This window comes from Brachyistius frenatus, unplaced genomic scaffold (assembly GCF_029030835.1).
Source record: "Brachyistius frenatus isolate BFR_SWC_R1_liver_20210118 unplaced genomic scaffold, ASM2903083v1 Contig_21, whole genome shotgun sequence".
NCBI lineage: Eukaryota > Metazoa > Chordata > Actinopteri > Embiotocidae > Brachyistius > Brachyistius frenatus.
This window is the reverse complement of record NW_027210620.1, coordinates 5261662-5284617: the sequence shown is the minus strand read 5'-3', so window position 1 is coordinate 5284617 and position 22956 is coordinate 5261662. Positions and strand designations below refer to the sequence as shown.

Below are 22956 nucleotides of genomic sequence, written 5' to 3'. Positions count from 1 at the left end.
TGTAGATGGACCTTTTTTTTATTATTATATTATTTTTTTTTTATATTTTTTTTGCAGCCGCTGTTCAATCAGAACATGAATGTGCCTTTATGTGCCTTTCATGTGTTCAGAGCTGAATGTAAGCAGCAGAGAGGACTTCTTAGAAGGAGTTTGTTTTATTGATCAAATGAAATTAACACGCGCACACACAAACACACACACACACACACACACACACAGAAGAGGCAGCAGCAGTAGGTCTAATCATGGAGTGTGGGTCAGCCGGCATGTTTAATTTAATGGGCCTCATTGTAGCTTCACGAGGTCTCACATTGTGAACTTAATTCCTCTTCACCACGTTCATTTGCATTGTGTCAATTGACCGGAGCGCTTACTGTATCAGCTAGAGTCTCACTTGAAATTCAGCCCATGCTCTAATACCATTAGGCAAATGCAAAGTTGTGTCATTTACACATTTGGAAAAAAAAAAAAAAAAAAGGTGGAGGGGGGCGGGAGGGTTGAGAGAAAAGCCAATTTGTGCCGAACAAGACTCGCTTGTGATTATCAGTGGATGTTATTACTGTGGAGAAGCAGACGTTTGAAGGTTATGTTTCTGGGCAGTAATTGAAATGCAAAATAACATTAGGATCGATGGCCATCTCTGTTTATTTATGAAATCAATATCGTAACTGTCCCTCATGAGTCCTCCTCTGATTCTCAATGACGGCTTAAGTCTCTGCTCGTTTATTCTTTCTCCCCCGTAACCTCCGTCTTCTGTCTCTTTTTAAAAGGCAGTTAGGGGTGTGTTTGACTTTGCAGAGAGAGCAATTTCCTAGAGGTGGTGGATGTGTATGTAGATGGGGGTTGATACTCCAGGTAAGGAGACATCATCCATGTGGGAAATCTATGCAATCTCTCCTCGTGGCAGTGACATTGAAGAGGCCATATGCTGGAAGTTCTCTCTCTCTCTCTGCGTGTGTGTGTGTGTGTGTGTGTGTGTGTGTGTGTGTGTGTGTGTGTGTGTGTGTGTGTGTGTGTGTGTGTGTGTGTGTGTGTGTGTGTGTGTGTGTGTGTGTGTGTGTGTGTGTGTGTGTGTGTGTGTGCGTGCGTGTGTGTGTGGGGGAGGCAGAGAAGCAGAAACGGCATACATCAGTATATAAACGTAGTGCTGCATTTTACTAGCTCAGGAGTGGTGACTTTAAAGTAAAGATTTAGTAGAACAAGTGAAAATGACCTCAGAGCAGAACATACAAAGAGCATGGAGATTAATTGTGAACATTCGCTGCACATATCTGTGATGTAATATACAACCAGGTCCACTAACTAACTTCTGGAGCTTTCATCACACTTTCTCCCGCGAGTGCACTCTTTGTAAGCGGACGCTGCATTTAGATTAATCGCTGCAGAAATCTGATACAGTCTTTCAGTTAAACCACAAAATATAAACTCCAGCTTTAACTTTGAGCTGACACAGTTTGTCAATTAATCTATTATCGATCAACTGTTTTGATTATACATTTTGTAATTATTTGTAGCGTAATAGTAAAAAGTCAACTCTTATAGAGGTGTATTTAGTCTTTGTCTTATTTCTCTGTCATAGGAAATGGACATATGAAGATTTAGGATGGACGTTTTTCATTCATTTCAAACATTTTTAAATGTAGACGTAATTAATTGACTAGTCAAGAAAACGATTAGCAGATTAAACCATAACTTAATTTTACCAGAGTTTGTCATGGAGCCAGGTGAAACATAGAATGCATTCATACTTAAACGGAAAGCCTAATGAAATACACACAATAGAGATATGTACATGGAAACCTACCACAAAGAGCAAAGACGCACAATAAAATCTCAATTAGATCGGGAAGCAGGTAAAGGTAAACTGAGGTAAACAGTTCCTCAGCTCAAACAGCTGAAGGTGCTACATGGATGCAACAATTACAGCAATGCAATGCAGGTCGTCACAGGTAGTAACCAGAATTTAGGATGTAATGTTTACGCGTGTTTGCACTTAAGTGAAGCGCAAGGTAGGAGCAAAAGCTAAAATTTATGTTTTCATTGTCAAATCAACATATATGGTGTATTTTCACTTGTATCTCCTCTGTTTAAAAAAAAAAACAACAACTGCGTTACTCTCATGTATTTGAATTTGAGAACACACATTTCTGATGACCTTCATTTGCACCAGCGCTGTCACCCGCATGGTGTTGTTACTACTTAACACTTGGACGACACACGCTACCCCATTTTCCCACTCGCATGACCATCCATTTCCCAGACACCCCGGCCACGGACTAACTGTGTAATCTATGTGTCAGGCAGGAAGGGGCACTCAGTTTAAAGCTGATAGAGTTTGCCCCAAACAAGGACAGCCTATCATAGAAAGATTAATGAACTAATTTCATGCATGGCTCCTTGCCTCTGTCCTTCTGTGCTTCCATGTACGACTGTGTTCAGCGCCATGATTTACGCCGTGTTCCCTGCTACAAGCTTAACCCCAAGCTTAACAATAATATTTCCCTTCAGTGGGAAAATACCGAGTAAAATATGGAGATCCATATGTTTAACCCATCACTCAAGACAAGGACGGCATGAGGTCGTTGTGGAGAATTGTTTTCCGTGTGCATTTTATTTTTATTTTATTTTTATTTTTTGACTGGGGGTGTAATTTTAAAAACATATTTCATGGAGACGAGGTGGATGGATTCAGGATTTGTGTAGGGAAGCTGGGGATCTGCAACACTGCCAGCATGAGGACGCATGCCAAAATATACACACATGCACATGCAAACATTGGAGATTTTAAGCTGCTCTGTTGGGTCGTTTTCGCGTCCATCACTTTACAAAATAATACGAAAAAAAAGAAGTGGTTCGTGATCTAAGCGTGCACCGCATTCCAGTCACATTAAACATGGTGTCGTTTTTAGAGTTGTGTCTAGACGCTCTCGCTCTTCCAGCACGGTGGACAAACTGAAACCTGTGCATCTGCTGCTCGGAGGCGTCCATTGTGGGACCGTCTGGGCCTCTCAGAACAGAGAAGGCAGGTGACCTTCATGTCTGTCTGATGAGTCTTGCTTGTCTGCTCGGTTTGTACTATTTTTCTGCGTGGCGGAGCAAACACTACCTCATTAGATATTAGGCGCACTGCGTTTGTGTGTGTGTGTGTGTGTGTGTGTGTGTGTGTGTGTGTGTGTGTGTGTGTGTGTGTGTGTGTGTGTGTGTGTGTGAGTGCGTGTTGCCAAGGGAGCGGTTCGGGTTGAGGAGAGTCAGGCTGTGCGTAGAAAACTCCACATCTCTTTATTATAAGAGGTGGAAACCAAATTATGAAACTATGAAGCTATTTCTGTCCGCGCGAATTGGTGGTTCGTGCCATTATTTCATTTCGACAGATTTGAAAGGACCCATTAGAAATTTCCATTAAAGCTAACACAAAAACATCTCCCCAGCGTTGCTGTGTGCTAAGTGTGGAATGAACTACTTTTTACATATGCCACAATGTACTATTCCATAGGGAATCCCCCCCTATCTGGCTACGATGATGTATTAACTGTTACCACGCCGCTCTCCAATTCCCTCAGATGGGAGAAAATATACCGTCCAATTGACTATAGGTACATGCTGATTGCTAAAAAGATTTAACATGAGTCCTGTGAATCTTTTATAAACCACAAAAGCCTCAGAATAAAGACAAACATAATGTTGTATCTTCTCCATCTCGCGCTATGTTAACAGTCTTGACTGATTAAAAATGCATAAGGAATGTCTGGGACCCGTAAGAGGAGGGTTTATTTTTTCATGCCTCATCTGGAACAGGAAGGAAGCAGAGGATCAATAGATCTGATCTAGGGCCCAGGGGTGGAGGCTATCACCTCCTCCCTCCTTCCACCCACTACCCGTTAGCAGTTAAAAGAGAGGTTTCATGTCATCGGGGCCTGATGGCTTCCTGGCTGTATAGAAACACATTCACACAGAGGTAAAAGAGGGAAAATACACTGCGAAGCACAACACCAAATAGATATTTTTTTAAAGGGGTGGGGGGGGGGGGGCGGCAGCCTCTGGCAAATAAAAGACAAAGTTGGGAGGAAAATAAAAACATGAACTCACTGCTGACATTCTTAACGTGGCTTTCCACCACTCTCGCCCAATATTTACGACTCGTAGGGACGAAGTTGTGCAAGATCAACACCAACTGTGACAGACGGAGCCAGCAGTTCTAACACAGACCCGGGCCTCATTTCATGCTTCGTTTGAGAGAATATTATTGAATGTACTGCAAGTACAGCAACGTACACGGACTTTACTGCCTCAAAGAGAAATCACTGTCCTCCCACAGCAGCAGCAGAAGTTTGTTGTTGTTGTTGTTGTTGTTGTTTTGGGTAAAACAAAAGACGTGTCCAACCCACATTGAGCTTTGAGATAATTTCTTATAAAACGTAACATTGAAAAAATGTACTTTAAACCTTCCAGTGAAATGTGCGAAAATAAGTTCCCATTCTAAAATACGAAAGGTTTTTATCAAACCCCGCAGCGATGCAAATAGTCCTTCCGGCACCTTTTTTGGTTTGTTTATGTGTGTGTTTAAAAATGCACCATATTTCTTTAATTCAGCCCTTCCAAACTTTATGTTGAAAATTTAGGAACGAGCAACTTAATCTCAGGTCTTCGTCAGCCAACTGCAACCCGGCCCCTTCCACTGTCAAAATCACCGGAACTATTGATCGGGTCATGCATTACCCCGATCCTCCGTATGCTGAACGTAACACCTCTCTTTGTCCATTAACAGCCTTCTGAAGTTTCATTCATTCATTTACTTCTGGCAGCCGCCCAATTGTGGGCATTGTATGCAAGATGTATGGGGCATCTGTTGACATGGTCGTTAGTTACCATTTTGCCTGAGAGGAATCGGCGACCGCAGTACATCACTTGGCATTCCAGCACATTAATGGTTGTGTCTGTAACATAATCTATCAAACTCAGAGGAACCAGCTGATGAATTTCTCGCAGGATGATTGGGCGACGACGGTAGAAAAGCCACACGCAGCGCATTGATGCTGCAGCTTACTGATGTCACGCGTGTGTGGTTCTGTAGAAAAAGGCACCCGTTTTATATGATTGAAGCCTGGTTCATACTTTTTTTTGTGTGGACGAATTAAGTAAATTTGGGAGTTTCTCGCACTGTTTGGGTTCATGTAGGTCAAACAGAATTATTAGATATAGTTTGAAGATGCCCTGTAAGCCAGGAAAAACGGTCTCTTCTCAGTTTCCAAAAATTGCCAAACAAATCCTGCTGAACATTTGCATCACCTGCTCCGTATTTACTGTAAATTTTAAAACTGACTGCAGCTCTGCTCTTGTGTGTGATTTTCCAGGTTGCTAACCAGAATGCCCTCTGAGGACCGGCACCTCTCCTCGAGCTGCGGTTCTTACGTCAAAACTGAGCCTTCCAGTCCTTCCTCCTCGCTCGTAGACACCGGCAGTCACCACAGCCCCAGCGGCAACTCCGACGCCAGCGGCGGCTACATTAACGCCGTCAGTGGACGCTCGCACACCCTGGACTCCCCGCCAATGTTCAACCCAGGCATGCTCGGAGGCGGCAGCGCCTGCTTGCGCCGCTACGAGGAGTGCTCCGGCGGCATGGCAGATGACTCGCCAATCAAGTGCGAGTACATGCTCAATGCCATTCCCAAGAGGCTGTGCCTGGTGTGCGGCGACATCGCCTCAGGGTACCACTACGGGGTGGCCTCCTGCGAGGCCTGCAAAGCCTTTTTCAAAAGGACGATACAAGGTATTTCCCACCTTCTCTCTTGACTTTCACTGGCACGGCTGAGTAAAACTGTTTTCTGTAGTTTCCCAGGTGGTGAAATATTCTGCAAAGATGTTTGCAGAGAAATCTTTTACCCAATCTGGGACAAAGTACTCAAATAATTTGCTTAAGTAAAAGTACCAATACAACAATCTAAAAATACTTAATTTATGAGTAAAAGACCTGCTTTTAAAGTCGTGTTTACATAAAAGTATTATCACCAAATTATACTCAGAAAGTATCAAAAGTAAACACACTTCCCCTTTCACTGCTTACGGCACATCTTTTTCTGGTGCATTGAGGTGTAAGTAGCATTTTATTATTGAAGCTGGATGAGGATGATCTAATTTTACCTACATTACATACCATTAGATTGTTTAGTCAAATAATTCCCGACCCAGGGATCGTTCCCAAATCAGCGGGGAAATGGATCACCTGATAAATCTGGGGAGTCGTGAACTGATTAATGGAAGAGAATAACAGAATCAATGAAGTACAGCGACACAAATATGTTTCGATTTTTTTTTTTAACTTTTCATGAATCTTTGTCTTTTTCTGTGAAATGCTGCAGTGATTCTACGTCTGACATAACATCGAATAGACATCTGAAAAATGAGCCTCGCCTACAAAAATGGCCACAAACAAAAAAATATTTGGAAACACCTGATTTCATATTAAACAATATGTTTTCATTTTTTAAATCTTAATCTGCAAAATATCTCATAACAAGTTTAGCACATAAAAGTGGTGAAATAAAAAGTAGAATATTTCCCTCTGATATGTAGTGGAGTAGAAGTACAACATAACGTAAAACTGAAATTTGGAAGTAAAGTACAAGTACCTCTAGACTGTTCTTAAAACAGTACTTGCTTAACTTCGTCCCACTTCACAAGTGCTTTTTCGTGATGCTTTTGAATACTTTACTATAAGGTTTACCACGACAGTTGTGAGTCGCAGGAAAGCGCATTCACCAGATGAGGAACTCATTGTGATGTGTACCACGTGTTGCTCGGTGCTGCTCGTTGCTGCTCTCCAACCCTCTGCTCTTACGGGACTAATACGGCGTAGTGACCACGAGTGGCTACAGCTGGCTTTTCACTGTAAATCTGCTGCGAGTTGTGATTTTTGATGTGTCTGCATGCGAGTCATACATCTGGCATTGACTCTGCCATGTGTGGGATTTGTTCCAGAATATTCACTCGGACAGAGATAATGTGCCGCAAACTGAGAAGCAGATTTGCGTATTTCATTTGCGGCATTTATGTCTGGATACGCAGAGTCAGACAGGAGGTCAGCGAGGTCACAGCGAAGCAGGCAAATTTGAAAAAGGAAAAGTATTTTGTCGAAAACCTGTCAGCGTCGTCTTAATTCCTTTTTAATTTTATTGGTGGGTGTTAAAAACATAATGGCATTACTGCCAACATAAAGGAGTTTGGCTGATTTAATAAACAGCTGTGCTTCTCTGGATCTTCAAGGCGAAGCTCTTTGCTGCTCTCTCTCATCACTTTGCGTTTCATTATTGCCCTACACACTTTTCAGCTGTTCCTGTTACTGCTGTTGGACACCACAAGTAAAACGCGTCCACTTTAGTTTCTGGGCTGCTACACAGATAATTCATATTCACATTGCCGATAATGGTGGTAACAGTTATGATAAATTGATGAGCAGGCGGCAACGTACTCTAAAATTCTTAAATCTACATCCACTTTGAAGAGCATATTTTTAAAAGAATCTTTTGGGATGAAGAATGTCCAAAAAAAGTTTAGTTTGAGGACAAAACAGATGCATTTGAAATATATCTGATCCACCAGCTGCTTGCTGGCCACCAGATTACGGCCTGAAGTCAGGTATTATATTTCAAGAACACTTTTCTCATGTGCTGAAAATTGTACCATCATACAACCCGTTGGATTTAACAGAACTTAATGTACAGTGTTGACAGTTTTACTAAATGGCTCTCTGTTTTTTTTAATAGCCTTGAAGTGTTTTTCACGTCCGATTCAAAATATTTAAAGGCACAAATAAAAAGAGAATAACTTTCATGTAATTAGGGCCTTTTATCCAAATCTCAAATACCAGTTTCTGTTTAATCATTGGTCATTTAGAGGCTGCGTGTGTCTCAGTCTGACCAGCAACAGTATAGTAAGGACAGTAAATAATGCTCGCATTTGACAGATCCATCCTCTTCCTCCTGCTTCTTCTTCTTCCTCTCTCTCTCTCTTCGTGGAGGACAGGCCTGTAATGAGCTTAATCTGTCCGTCATTCGTCCAGAGCCACGGGAGTTTCAGTCAATAACAATCAGTGTTGGGTGACTGTAATTAAGAACCAAGCATTTCTTTGGGAGAAAGTCAAGAAAGGAGGGTGGGAGGTGTGGATCTGTTCTTTGCCCCCAGGCCCCTCAAGCCCACACCCGAGGGGGACGAGAAGGGGGCCAATTAGAAGCTCAGGCACGTGTTGTCGGGGCAATAACAGAGGAGAGAGAGAAAGAGAGAGAGAGAGAGACGCTGACGAGTCCTCTAAATAAAGGCAGAGGGACAAGGGACAGGGGACGTGGTCATTCACAGAGAGGAGAAGCCACTTTAATGGAATGGTAATCAGGGAGGGGGGTCCCGGCCTTGGTAAGGAGGAGGACAAGGAGAGGTCCAGCTTGAGTGGAGATGAGCACGTGGATAATAGCATGGCATAATAATATATCAAAATTTAGAGGGAAAATAAGAGAGGTTAAGGAAGGATATTAGAGTGGTTGAAATGTCCTTTGAGAAATAAAGGTGGACACAAGACCTGATTAACTAAGAGGGTATGCCGACAGTGAGCTTTTAGAGGTAGGCAATTTGAGTCTATTGTGGACCCCCAGTGCAGCCTTCCCACCCACACAACACACACACACACACACACACACACACACACACACACACACACACACACACACACACACACACACACACACACACACACACACACACACACACAGCAACACACACACAGGTTGTTTCTGCTACCACTGTATTCTGTTACTTTTTTTTTTTTTACAAACAAAAAACATGGAAAAGAGATGTAAACTAAAATTATCTGTCAAAATTATATTTCCAAAGAAGTTTTGATTGTGTTCATACCAGAAACTTTATAAAAATATACAAAAAATGTCAGGAGGAACACTAAAAACACTCCGTTCCCTGCATTACAGATACACTAGTGTATTTCATAGTGAACTGTAAATTGAGAACATTTTTCATAAGTGACAGTCACTCTGTCGTGTTGCACAACAGTAAAATGGGATTGTCAGCAGAAAGTAACTTTTCTTGTTCTATTGTAAAGAAAATTTATGGTGCCTGACAAATAACACATCTAACACTCAAATAGTGAATATTATATGAAATTCACTACAAATGGAGAGTATTTAAGGATTGTCCCACAATGCACTGCTCACCACTGCAAAATGACAAAAACAGCAGATATTAGTGGAGCAGCTTGAGCAGATTTTAAAACCTAAAAAAAAAATTAAGCATTTTAAATCTTGAGAAAAATGTTAAGTTTCTTTTCATTAAATTATTTTTTCAATTGTATAGATTAATTTATGTTCATTAGCACACATATTGCATCTTTTTTTTGTTGGTACAAAAGAGTGCAATAATTGTTCCATTCTTACATTAATTGTATACAATACATAAATACAATATGTATCGTTTAGTATCTGTCGGACTGTAAAAAAGCAATCATTAAATAAATGTACTTCACCGCAATAAGTGTGCTATCAGTGTGTGACTCTGAAATACCCCCCAAAAGTGTTTTTCCAAAGAATTAATTCATATTTTTGCTTGTCAAAACTCTCTCTTGTGTGATGGGACATCAGTGTTCGTCAACAGACAACTCAAAACGTGTGTTTTCGTCAATGTGTACTTCATTTACATTTAGTCTTTCTTCCTGTGAACACGCAGTTCATATTCAAACCCTGTTCAGAATCAGTATTTGGTCCGAAACAGGGACAAAGTCGTAGTCCTGTATAGAGGTAGTTTGTAGTGTAGAAGTGGTACACAGCGTGCGACGCCACACATAAGCACCGCAGTGTACTTTATTCTCCCCCTGCTAATGCCTCTCAGTTTAACAGACTTCACCCACCCTGAATTGAGCAGCAGCCTCTGCCAACATCCTGGCATGGTGCCCCGGGCCCCCTAACTGTGCATGTGACCCTGCTGGCACCATTGATGCCAGGGATCCTGATAAATGTTGGCACCTTCTCCTTGACCAACAGGAGGTTGTGTGTGTGCTGGCTGGGGGGGCAACTCTGGCAGATCTGCAACGGACAACACCTGGTTTTCTGTTTTTAGGTACCATTAGGACATCTCTGGACTTACGGGACTTTGTTTAAACATTCAATCATGGGATACTTGGGGAAGAGGATTTGTCATTGGATTCTTGGGGTCATGTCAACTTTTGAAGTGTGTGTTTAATGATTCGGGGGAAGGGAAAAATAGTTGACCGGAACCTGGTGAGAAACAGAAGCAGCGTCTACATGGCAGCAGATTCAATATGTCTGCATTTCTGGCTGTTTTTGGACCTGAGTGATTAAATTCCATAGGAAATACTTTACATAGTGAGCCAAGAACCGTCAAGACAGACTTGAATAATACATCGAGCTTTGCTACATGATACGGGAGCCTCAGATCGTCCAGTCTAGCAGCAGCTCCTGGTCTTTACTGGAGAACATTATGCAGAGTGCACGGCTCTTGAGTCCATCTCTTTGCCCGTGTGTTGTTAGGGGAGGGCAGCTTTCCCATCATCCTTTAGGTGAAGAAGGATGGGCTGGAAAGGGTCGTGGTGAGCATTGCAGAGAGGACGCTCTGCATTAATGAAGCTAATTTATCTGGGAATCAAAATGGGAGTGGGACCGCGGGGCGGGGAGGTGCTTTTTACATGTCCCATCAAAATGCCACTAAACCCTCCTCTCCTTCAGGAGTGTCACACAGGGTCACCTTGGGACAGGTGTGTGTGTGTGTGTGTGTGTACGCACACACACATTATGTCTTTTATTATCTCTCTGTGCCTGTTGTTTACCCTTTCGGATTTGATCTCCTTTTCAGTGCAATAATTTTGAAACAAATTATTCCTAACTGCTGATGCGTATCTTTCAGGCTCACAGAAGAGTTAATTCATGTTTCTAATCTTTTACAGGGAATATTGAATACAGCTGTCCGGCCACCAACGAATGTGAGATCACGAAAAGGAGACGAAAGTCTTGCCAGGCCTGCCGCTTCATGAAATGTCTTAAAGTTGGCATGTTGAAAGAAGGTGAGTTCTCATTTTTCATGTTCTCCTTTTTGTGCGTCATGTTTTCCTCATTATTTTTTTCACTTCAAATATCTTCTGGAGAGATGAAACAATGAGTTGATAAATTGATTAGTCGGACAACAGTATAAAAATAGTTTTAACTACCATTTTAAAATGTTGGTAAGATTTCAAGAAAAAGTGAAAAAAATTATCTGAAATTTGCCTCTCTTTGTATTCATTTTTTGGGGGTATATCATTCAATGTATTTTGTGTTTGAGATTGTTGACTCAAATCATCTTGGGTATCTTGGAAAACTGGCATTTCTCACAATTTTGTGCCGCTTTATAGATATTATAATTATTAATATTTAAAATAATTGTTGGTAAGATTTCAAGCAGCTTGTTGGTTTCAGCAATTCAACAAAATAATAATGAAAGCAGAAGGATGATAAATTACTCATGTTTGACCAAAATCCCAATCCCAAATTATAATTTACCAGATGATTTTATGATCACTTCTTTCAAAAATCAAAACAAATTATATGGCGTCAAGATTTTCGCTCGAGCCAAAAAACAAAAAAAAGGCGGGGTAAAAGTGAAGTTTTTTAAAGTGCAATACCACTGAGGGCCACCAGGGCTGACTCCAAAAAACCCACGTTTTAGGTTAAGTTAGGTTAGGTTAGGTAGTTACTTTATTAATCCCCGAGGGGACATTTTTTTGCTACAGCAGCATACAGGAAGCAATAGATAATAATAGAATAATAGAAAGCAATAAAATAGCAGTAAAAATATAAAATGCACAGTATATGCAGTATCTACAGTACAGTATATATCTATATATATTATATACAAACAACCAAGAACACAGACAACAGTGTTATTGTTGTGACGGATTTTGCCAGAGGTGAGTTATTGTACAGTCTTATTGCGGTCGGCAGGAATGATCTCCTGTATCTGTCCTTTCAGTTAGATTGTTCCCTCAGTCCTCCCCAGCTCGACCGTTGTGTCCAAATATATTCTTTTCTGGCTCCAAAAAAATTTGATTGCGACGGTTTTATTCGGATATCTATTAATGCAACGTGGAAAATAAAGAAAAATGTGTCATTTTTCTACCTGCACCCTATATTTTCCCCATCATTTTCGGTTCATGTGATTGATGTGTACAACCATTTTTGAGCAAGACTTCTGTTTCGGGTTAGAGATCCTTACCATAATGTTGTCCAACATTTATATTAAGAATCTGAGACTGATGGTGGCAAAAACAATCACTTTTAGTGGACGCACAATTGAGCATAATTGCCGAAAGGATTGAACCAGTTTCAAAAGCTTTTTTCCCCATTTGTCACTTACACAAATGATGGTAAAATAGGGTCCAGGTTGAAAAGTACCAAAGTGCCCCTTCAAGAGTGAACAAATGCAAGACAATAATTTAGGTTTATAAAGAAAAAAAATAAAGAAAAAATGCATCTATTATTATTATCATGGCAGTGAATTTAATGCAGTCCTAATGTGGGCGAGCAGAATGGTCAGTGATCAGATATTGAAGCCGGCTGTTGCCTCGGGGGAGACACCAGTGTGACATCACACACGAGCCCTACCTCTCCTCACACCGCTGAGTGCCGCTGAGTGTTTAACTCAGACGGGTGGAAAAAGCTGCTGAGTGGAATGTTCTTACGAAGACTGACCGAGATGTGTAACAGTACTCTTGAAAAGCACAGGCTGTTCCCCCAAGACTTCCCTCTCCCCCGGGCCCTGGGTGTCTCTCTCTCTCTCCCTCTACCTCTCTGTCTGTCTGTCTCCCTTCCCCTCTCCTGCCTGGCATATTGATCCACTAAATGCTTTCCGAACATCCCACCTCACTTCCTGCACGTGTTGTTTTTCCTCCAGTGCGAGACCTTTGGGAGTACAGAGGGAAAATCTAGCCGATAGATTTTTCTTTTCTTTTTTCTTTTTCTTTTTTATTCACAGGAAGAGGAAGAGTTTTTTGTTATCTTTTTTTTAATTGTGTGTTTAGCTAGAATAACTGCTCTGCATTAAATGCATGAAGTCTAACTATGCTTTTTCACATAATGTACAGAGTATTATTAAACCTAATGTGTTGAATTGGAACTTGAATGGAGCTCTCTGGACAGACTTTAATGCAACCAAAAAATGCCATATATTATAAAAAATATAAACCCTTTTAGAACATTTTGTGTGTGACACCAAAATGAAAAATAACAGACAAATGGATAGGATCATTAGAAATATCCAAAGTAGGCTTGTGAATACTTTTAACAACAGTAAATTAATTAAATAAAAGAAGATCATTGTAGTGAAATTTAGCTATCTGATAAATTTTGACAGTATTTCAGAGATTATTTTGGATGTTTTGTTTATAACAAGTAGAATAAACAGTAATGGGAGATGTATAAATAGCCTACCTCTGTCAGTCTATTATAGTCTGTAAACCCCGTACACAAAATGTTTGCTCAGCTTCTCCGAAGGGCGGACTGAATAGTGACCAGTGCTTTTGTTGAAGTCAAACTTTTTTTTTTCTTCTTTTTATTTTTTTTATGTAGTTGCAGCAGTGGTAGAGTTTCAGTGTATATGGTGGTCAATGCTGGTTAGTTCAAGGCTGCTCCTATATTTTAAAATTAACCTGAGGTCTTTGCCCAGTAGGATCCAACGACTGAAAACAATTCTGTATGGAGCATAGCCAGACCCACATATTACTGCAAGCGAATTTGGGTCTGGAAAAATCAGACTCCTGCATCCAGGGATTTCAAATCCATTAAATCAGAATCAATCAATTATGTTTCATGTCTCAGACTTTAAAAACTACTTCTGTACATCCACCTTGGTTATACATTAAATTGAACTGCCGTAGCGTCATAGTAGTGTCCATGGTTTTAATGTTGGTGGGATTTTATGTGACATCCTTCCACAGTGTCGACCCGTATGAGACCCCCAGACTAATTGTCAAGTCGAGTTCTGGAGTTCGGCCCACTGCATCACTGATTTGCTATATATTCTATGAAAAAGAGCATTTAAAAAAAAAAGTTCATAGGCTCCTATTAGAGACAAGTTGAAATATAATAGAAAAGTTAAAATAAAACCATCATGCAGTTTTGTTAGGCTTTGCCAGACTCAAACACATCTCATAACAGAATCCAGCAGCAGTTAACTGCATTACATTACATTTAGCTGACGCTTTTATCCAAAGCGACTTACAATAAGTGCATTTCAACCATGAGGGTACAAAACCCAGAACAGGAATCAAGAAAATACAATTTCTTCAAGAAAGCCAAACTACAAAGTTCTATCAGTAAGTGCCATTTTAAGCGCTACTAAAGTTCTACTGTTCAAGGTAAAGTCGGAAGAGGTGTGTTTTTAGTTTGTGGAGGAAGATGTACAGAGTTTCCGCTGTCCTGATGTCAGTGGGGAGCTCATTCCACCATTTAGGAGCCGGGACAGCAAACAGTCGTGATTTTGTAGAGTGTGTAGCTCGCAGCGAGGGAGCAACAAGCCGATTGATACTGCAGAACTGCAGCCTGCAGAACTGCAGCCTGTTCTGGAAACACAAGATTGGTTTTCAGGTTCACTTCCACTAATACAACTTCACTGTGTGCTGACGTAGCTGTGTTTGTTCATCTCAGCCTGACGGGTCATCCATTGTATTGGCGTTACAGCACTATTTATACATGCGCCCACTCTTGATGTCTTCATCCCAGCCCAAATATCTCACACTGAGCCGTTGACTCTCGGCCAGAAAAAACAGCATCGCTTCAGAAATAAAGCTGAAACTATTAGCGAACGCTTAAAAGAAAAACGGTGGGGTATTGTCTGTGGAGAGCCAAGCTAAGCTGTTGATGTGGACAGTGTGTGTGTGTGTGAGGGGGGGGGGGTGGCGGTGAGATGCAGCGTCACAGCCAGCACGATATGTGGCACAGTAGGTGATTCTCTAAAAGTGATGGCATTCAATTAAAAGGAAAAAAGGACATTTAATCATGGCGTAGCGCCGTGGCGTGGTCTCTTACAGACTTAGAGGGGACTTTGATCATTGAATCAGTGGGGGGACGCTGGCTTGCACTACTTCATGCAATGAGATCACCTTATATCACAGGCCAGGGGCTGCTCATGGAAAAGGAATAATCCCATAGTCTTATGTGAAAGCAAGTGTCATGTAGAAAGCAATGTACAGTGGCCCCTTAGAGTATTATGACAGTTGAACTGTCAGCAAACTTCCACAACATTCATAAGGTTATTTTACAACATATTTAATAATCTGTCATTTGAGCCATAAAAAAACATTTACCGCAACAAATATTCAAAATAGATACATAAAGTTAATCACTTTAAGAAGTCCAAACATAACCCTGTGTGGCAGCCTTGGAACCGGTGAGTTAAAATCAACTGCAAAGATTGCAAAAAAACAGTGAAGTTAGCTCAAAGAAAAGGTCAAGCATTGTTTGTTTCCACAAAAACAACCACTTTATTAGTCAAGAGAAAACTCAGTCCTCCATCCTCCACTGGAGATGTGTGTTATTCTCAGATTAGTCCAAATTCACCCACAGCATAAAAAAAAAAAACAAGAAATTAGTCAACAAAACGTCAACCATTCAGCAACATACCAGCCGCCTACTGAAAAAATATTTTAGAGAAAATCAAAGTGTTAAAGGGCCAAAGCCCTGACCTAAATCTGCTCAAGCACCTATGGGATGCCATGGAGCTTGTTGATTCTCTGTTGTTGATGAACTGAAAGCATTGCTGGCTAAAACATGGAGGAAACTTTCACCATATACAGAAATGTGTTGGATAATATAACTAAATACTAAACACCGTACCTGTGATCTTTAGTGAAGCCATTATTGTGGTGTCCACCTGTAGATGTGTTGTTTCCTTTTTGTGGAATATTTAGTCTAAACATTAAGCAGGCTTGTGCTTTCTTTCTTTTATTTTTGTACTTCTTAATGCCATAAAATACATTTTTATGCAGCTTAAGTGTCCAAATACTTTTTGGGGCCGCTGTAGTTATGTACAAGGTGAAATCATTGATCCATCAGCTGGTTTTGCATTTATCACCACTTTTTTATATATATAAAATATTTTATTCTGCAGCTATGAGCATATAAATACTGAGCAAAATATTAAGATTTTAAACCTTCATTTATTTATTTTTTACCACTCACTTTTGCTCACATTGCAAACTTCCTTCGCTCACAACATCCCAAAGCTGTATTTATGAGTTACAGAGCATCACTATCCTGAGAAATGCCTCGCTGAAGATGCTCTGAGAGCTTTATGTTGTGATCAGTTGTTCTAAAAGTATCTTAATACTTCTCTACCTCGTGCCGATCATGCCGTCCTGAAGTATAAAGTGCCAGCTGCCAGGGTTTTCAGCACCATAAGTGGGCGGGGAGAACCCCTCCTCCGAGCACCACCTGCCACTAATCAGCTGACTGCAGTCCTTTATCTCTGATTGGTGGCTTCAGGTGTGTTTGGCGTCCACTGTAGCTTAAAAAAAACAAAAAAAAACCACATATTCTGAAACAGCAGCTCAACATGATTTAGCACGGTGTCAGTTGATACATATTGTATATGCTATATTACTCTGATGATGACGTGATTGAAAATGTATAATGTCTGCAGGAGCACATTACCCGAGTTTGACTTTACTAAATACAAGTTCTGCATCTCGTGTCTGAGGAGAAATTCAAAGACACTCGTGTAGAAGTTATTCTCGATGACAGGCTTCCTTTCTCTTGTGGCTTTCCTGCTGCGTCACTGCAGAGCACCTGGACGAGCAGGGCGAATGGTGAGCGGCAGCTTGAGGAAACCAGCCTCGCTCAGTGACCCCTTAAATGTCCAGCTGAGGCTCATAAAAGGTCACAAGTCCAGTGGAAAAACTCTCTCGTAATTACAACTCGCGGAAGGTATGGTGTCAGGCACTACTGCCAGGAGTTGGTGCCTGCAGCTAATAGCAGTGTTAATGCCCCCCATAGCATTTCTGTATGGTGTTAAATGATGCAAGAATTTTCTGGACTGAATTTGCATTTTTGAATTTGTGTTTTTGAGTCACATTTACATTTTTTTCTGTTGAAGATGAAATACTTTTAGTAGTTTTAATGTTGCAACAAAATATAAGCTGGTCTTTGAGCAAGTATGACATCCTCGTGTTAACAAATTAGCATGTTTAAAAAGTGTCCCATTGAAACAGAAGCACAGAAGCCTGCAGACCTCCCTAATTTCTGTCATGAACGAAACATTTCACCAATTTGAATGAGAGACACTCAAGCCTTTTCTCTTTTAATTTCCCGGCTTGATGTTTTGGTGTTAATTTAGTGTTTTTGTGGTGTATTCTTGTCTTGTGGGGATTTTTCTGACACTGCTGTAACGTGGTGGATGAATACAAGCTGCCAGACTATTTTGGCAACCGACACCGCTGTCTCGCCCTCGCCTGACCACAGATAGGGATCAGCAGTCTTTCCTGAGCGAACGTGGCTACCAGGGTAATGTTACAGCCTTATTTTCCTCCAGCCACATACACAAAAGATTAGTAAAGCCATATCCAATATCACAGACTGTCAGGTCCCTTCCCAATCAATAGGCTTAGATCAGAAACCAATCTATACACTAAGATTACATCATGAAAATAAAGATATATACCCAAAGTCTATACTGTATGGGTGTCTTTAAACTCTCAGCTTACACATTTGGATATCGTATGTCAACAAAACCGCATTCAGTTTTCCATTTTTGCTCTGCGTCTTATCAGGAAGTTGAACTGTAAAGACAGAAAGCCCTCTGACCCCACTGTCACTTTTTTTTTTTTTTCTTCTTCTTGTACCGCAAACTTGTCTATCTAACGGCACATGTAAGGGGCCTTGTTTGCTTTTTAGGGTGTCAGGGTAGCTGGCAGACCGCAGCTGAGCGTCAGCGCCCACCCAGAGTCTCTGCGCTGGCCTGTCCTCACTGTCTGGCAGGTGATAGATCAGACATGGAGGCGAACACGTGTTCCTCCGAAGAAGGGGATTTAGCGAAGTGCTGACCTCTTTACAACCCTCCGACACACATTTGTGTACGCACATGTCAAATGTATATCAACCCCTGACAAGTGACATGGATTCGGGCCTTGAGGTACATGTTTCCTGCCGACACTCTTTTTTTTTTTCCTCCTTCATTCACTCCAACACGCAACGGCTTGTGCGAACACGACAAAACGAGCGCCTGCTACGACGGCGGTACACTGGGGATCCTGAATCGACCCAGCCGTGTCCCGCCTTGCAGATGTTTTCGATTACAGCCGTGTTTGTGGTCAGGGTGGCTCCGTAATGTGCAGTAATTCCCCTTGTGGACACGCCGGCTCAGATTTATGAAAAGTGTAAAGCATGATAAAGGGAGCGATGCCAGTGTTATGGGAGAACAACTCCAGCTTTGTCTTTTCAGCCCAGTCGGGGGTTAGAGCAGGTGGAGCACCATCGTGATACACTTTGCAGCCCACCCAGACCCCAAACGAAGGCTGCCCATTGGCTTTTAGGTCTTTGCGGGTTTGCGGACTCGGCCTTCAGACGTAGCTCTGGAAGGGCAAAGTGTCTGTGCTTTGTAAAGGGTGAGTGACTGTGCAGAAGGAGGGTGAGGGGATGGGGGGGGGGGGCTGGAGGCCACGCTGCATCCCTCTGATTTTTCCCAGCTAAAATAGGGAGCTCCTAATCTCCCTTTGGCAGCGTTAGCCAGCCAGCCAATTCTGACACATTCTCTAGAAAGAAGCGCCTCTGACAGGTGAGGGGCTCAAAATAGTTGCATGAGATACATACACGCACATACAGTGTACACACACGCACGCACGCGTTTATATAGTAACACACAATCACGATACACACTGTAGTTGGCCACATGGACATATGTGTGATGGAATCTGTTCTCTACAGAGCTCCCTTTGCATCAAATGAATGAACCTCTCATACTTTGTTGTACATTTTGGCTTATTTATTGTTTAGACAGTGTTTTTGTTCTTTATTTTTTTACTGCTTTGTCTTCTTTCCATTTAAGTTCTGTTGTTTTTGTTGGGATTGTTTTGAATGTTTGACATTCAGACACGTTTGTCTGTGTTAGTTCGGGGAATATAAGGGTTTTAAGAACAATGGAAAGTGACAATCTACAATTTAAAACACACACACACACATTGGGTGTTTTCAAGCAGTATCTTTAGTCTCAATATTTTTAACTCAAATCTAAAAGAGAGTAAAGGATTTATATTTTGTTCTGGCAGCACATGGAACATGCATCTACACTAGGATCTTTATTTATTTACCATTTCCCAAAAATGTAATCACAGTTATCACAGTTAATAAAATATAAGAAACCCAATAAAAACAAGATTTTATTGTTTATTTTTATTGACTTTATTTTTGGCGGTTGTGTTTTAAAGGGGGACTATAGTTAATGACTTATGTATTTCTCATCTAATTGTATGATTTCTAAATATTTTCTAGGTGAACATAAAATTGGTTTATATAGTAACACACAATCACGATACACACTGTAGTTGTGAACCTGCAGTAGGTTCACTGCAGTAAACAGATGTCCAAATAAAGAGCAAATAATAAATACGTCGTAAAAGCATAAAACACGTCCCCACACACAGTTGCTGCCACAAACGCAAACACAGCCGCTCCGGTCAGGAACTTGCTTTAAGGTTCGACAAGTCAATAAACAGAGTGAATGTGAAAGGGAAGCCGGGGTCAGGTGGCCGTAAAGATTGCTCCAATGTAAATATGCCTCATCGTCTTTCAACACACACAGACACACATAGCAGGGATGGACTGTCAGCCGGTATCGTCGTGTCTCTCTCACAGTCAGCACTATAAGTAATGAGCAATGCGTTCGTGTGTGATCTGACCGAATTCGTAACATCCAGTACACACGCGCGTTTTTTTACACCATAACCTCGCCCCTTGCGTCTATATTTTGGGTGTCACACTTTAAGCCAGCGACCATAAAAAGTCAATCTGGATGCCTTTATGATGATCTGCAGATACGACCGGCTCTCATGTCACCGGCTCTCTTGCTGCCCTCCCCCCCCCCGTCACTAGCTCCCTTCTGCACCCGCATTGTCTTGAAGCGCGGAGGGCTGATGTGGTTTTGGGCCCGAGGTGTGGAATGTGGTGCTGACGATGACACGACCCCCTCCACCCTCCCATCCCTCTACAAGGGGCCTCATCCAGCTGTCTTGTTGTGGTCAGATTCTCAGTACTGTTCCGTATCACATGGGGAGGAGATAATCCCGCGTTGGTCAGATCAGGCGCTGGCTGAGGACAGGCAGGGCTGTCAGGCAGGAGATGTACACCCGATGCTGAAAGGGAGAGAAAAAGAGACGGACAGAGGTAAAAAAAATGAGGGAAAGCAAAAAAAAAAAAAGCAGAGATCCTGCAGAAAACTCATACATTAAGCCAAAAACAGCAGCTTGTTCTGTCTTATTCCCCAGCCCTCCCATTCTTAAGCATAATCTAACCCCCTCTCAGTCTCCACCACCCTCCTGCCTTGGGTCTCTGCCGTTTGCAGCGCCGCTAAGCTGTAAACTGAAACTGGTTAGCGCTGAGCTCTTAATTCTTGTCAGCGTCTATTAATTATGGGCCAGTTGGATGTTCCAGTTCAAACAGCCCCCGCGGATCTTGGAATTCTAACTCCGGCTGTTTGGTCACTTGTCGCTCGTCGCAGCCACATGACCCAGCAGCCCACAGCAGGGAAACTAGAGTGTGTGTGTGTGTGTGTGTGTGTGTGTGTGTGTGTGTGTGTGTGTGTGTGCGTGTGCGTGTCCGAGACAAAAGCAGCAACTATTTACTGTCACTTAGTGTGACGAGTCTATGTGCGTGAATTCTGAGTTTATGCATGCTGAATATGTTTTTGCATTACACAAGCATATTGTTGTAAAAGCCTTCACTAACTGCATATCCCTTTGTCAGGCCTGTGAGTTTCATTAAACAGAGAGAGGCTACTGAATCTATTTAATATCTGGAGTACATGCACAAAGCTTTCTGAAGCACAATTTATAATTTTAAATTTACCTTAACCAAGAGTAATGGTAAAAACAACCACTAAAGCTCCATTTATCGTAAACCCAGTTCCTCGCTGCCTAACTGACTAATTAAAACCGCATCCACACGTGTTCAAAGAACAAGAAGTCTATATGCAAGCCTTATTGATTACTTTAAGGCGTACAAATGGAAAGCTGTGTTAGGAGAGGGGCTCTCGATTTAGCTTCAATCTGCCAGGCATAAAATGATCTCACTGTGTTTGCTGGGAAGAATGAGCTCCCTCTGGGCACGGTGGGTAATTAGGTTAGTGGATAGTCGGTGTCAGGAAATTGAAAGACCATCCTAATCGGATTCTTTTGTTTCCAGGGGAATCAAAGGAATTTATATGAGTCACTGGGAAATCTCACACGACTCAATTCCACTTGACCATGTAAAATCTGTTTGCTCTCCCTCAGTGCTCAAACAACTTTTAATACGAGCGTGTAAATTCAGCCGCAGATTGTGCATCCAGCCGGTGTCCTCTGTGATGGCTTTGAAGATAATCCCAGACGTGTCGTGTTTGTATGCTTGCACTTACACTGAGCAGCCCTGCTTCACGGTCGAAAGGTTAAAAAGATACGAATAAAACTCTATAAGCACTTACGACTACATTATTAACAAAGATTCCCTTACAATTACATATTAAACTTGACAACGCTGTAAATGATGCTGCAGAAATACACAGTTTTGTCCGTATGTCATTATGAGGTTAAAAAGTTAAAAGCGTTAAAATCCTTGGTCGCGTTTTATGACTCGGAAAAATAGAGTTGGTCAGGTTTCCCAATAATAACCTTTAATAAAGAGGCTGCAGTATCAGAAAAAAGCAGGGAACAGAACAGCCACTTCTAAATATTAGTTTCTCTTTATTCTGTTCCGCTAAATAATCACAGAGTTTCATGCATTCTTCAAAGTGCCTTTGGTTTAGCTGCCAGCAATACATGCTTGATATTTTCTTTGCAGGTGTGCGTCTGGACCGGGTGAGAGGGGGCCGACAGAAGTATAAGCGGAGGTTGGACGCAGAGAACGGCACCTACCTCGGCCTCACCATCCCCCCCCCTGCCAAAAAGCCATGTGAGTCGCTCAGCTTTTAGTTTTGTTTATTTTTTTATCTCACACTTGTGAAATTTGTGTGGGACCTCTGCGTTACAGAATGGGTTTGTTCTGCCGCAGTTTTACAACTTTCTGAAATGGTATTGTGGGACTCGAACATGTGTCGTGGAATACTGCAAGAAGAAATGCAGCCATTTTACACAATATGTCGTTGAGGAATATGTGCAAAAACCCTGTGTAGATGCGCAGAGGAACGTTCACTATCACGTTTCAGTTACGACAGATTCATCATTCAAGAAACATGTCACCTGACATATTATATTAGAAATAAACACCTTATGTAATGTAACATTTGTGTCTCAACATATTTCAATAATAAGCCAATTTCTTTCTGACACTGTGTATTCTGTCTCTTAAAATTGTCACATAACAGAACATTTCTAACTCTTTTCCCTCTCTCTGTCTCTCCATCTCTACATCCATTTTTTTTTTTCCTCCCTTAGTGACAAAGATTGTTTCTCATTTGCTGGTGGTGGAGCCTGAGAAGATCTATGCCATGCCTGACCCCACCATGCCCGACGGAGACATCAAGGCTCTAACCACGCTGTGCGACTTGGCCGACCGCGAACTGGTGGTCATCATTGGCTGGGCCAAACATATCCCAGGTACAGAGATGTGACTGCTAATGAATGACTCCCGAACACATTCATATCTAAAAGAAAAAAATGTCAGTCTTATCAATCGCTCATTAGATACTGATTTGCTGTAAAGTAAAAACAAACAAAAAAATCAATAGATCATC

The 22956-nt window shown here is 41.6% G+C and overlaps 1 protein-coding gene across 2 annotated transcripts in view; it reads left to right on the top strand.

Annotated features, from left to right (window-relative positions):
* Nucleotides 1–22956, top strand: part of esrrgb (estrogen-related receptor gamma b) — a 42321-nt gene that overhangs the window by 4861 nt on the left and 14504 nt on the right. Inside the window, exons 2-5 of one of the 2 annotated variants that reach the window (XM_069696646.1) lie at nt 5352–5767; nt 10955–11071; nt 22065–22175; nt 22658–22819. In XM_069696646.1, the coding sequence (XP_069552747.1) occupies nt 5352–5767; nt 10955–11071; nt 22065–22175; nt 22658–22819 (806 nt within the window). Of the gene's footprint in view, nt 1–5351; nt 5768–10082; nt 10222–10954; nt 11072–22064; nt 22176–22657; nt 22820–22956 lie in introns of those variants that run through there. The other variant, XM_069696648.1, reaches the window with a different exon arrangement.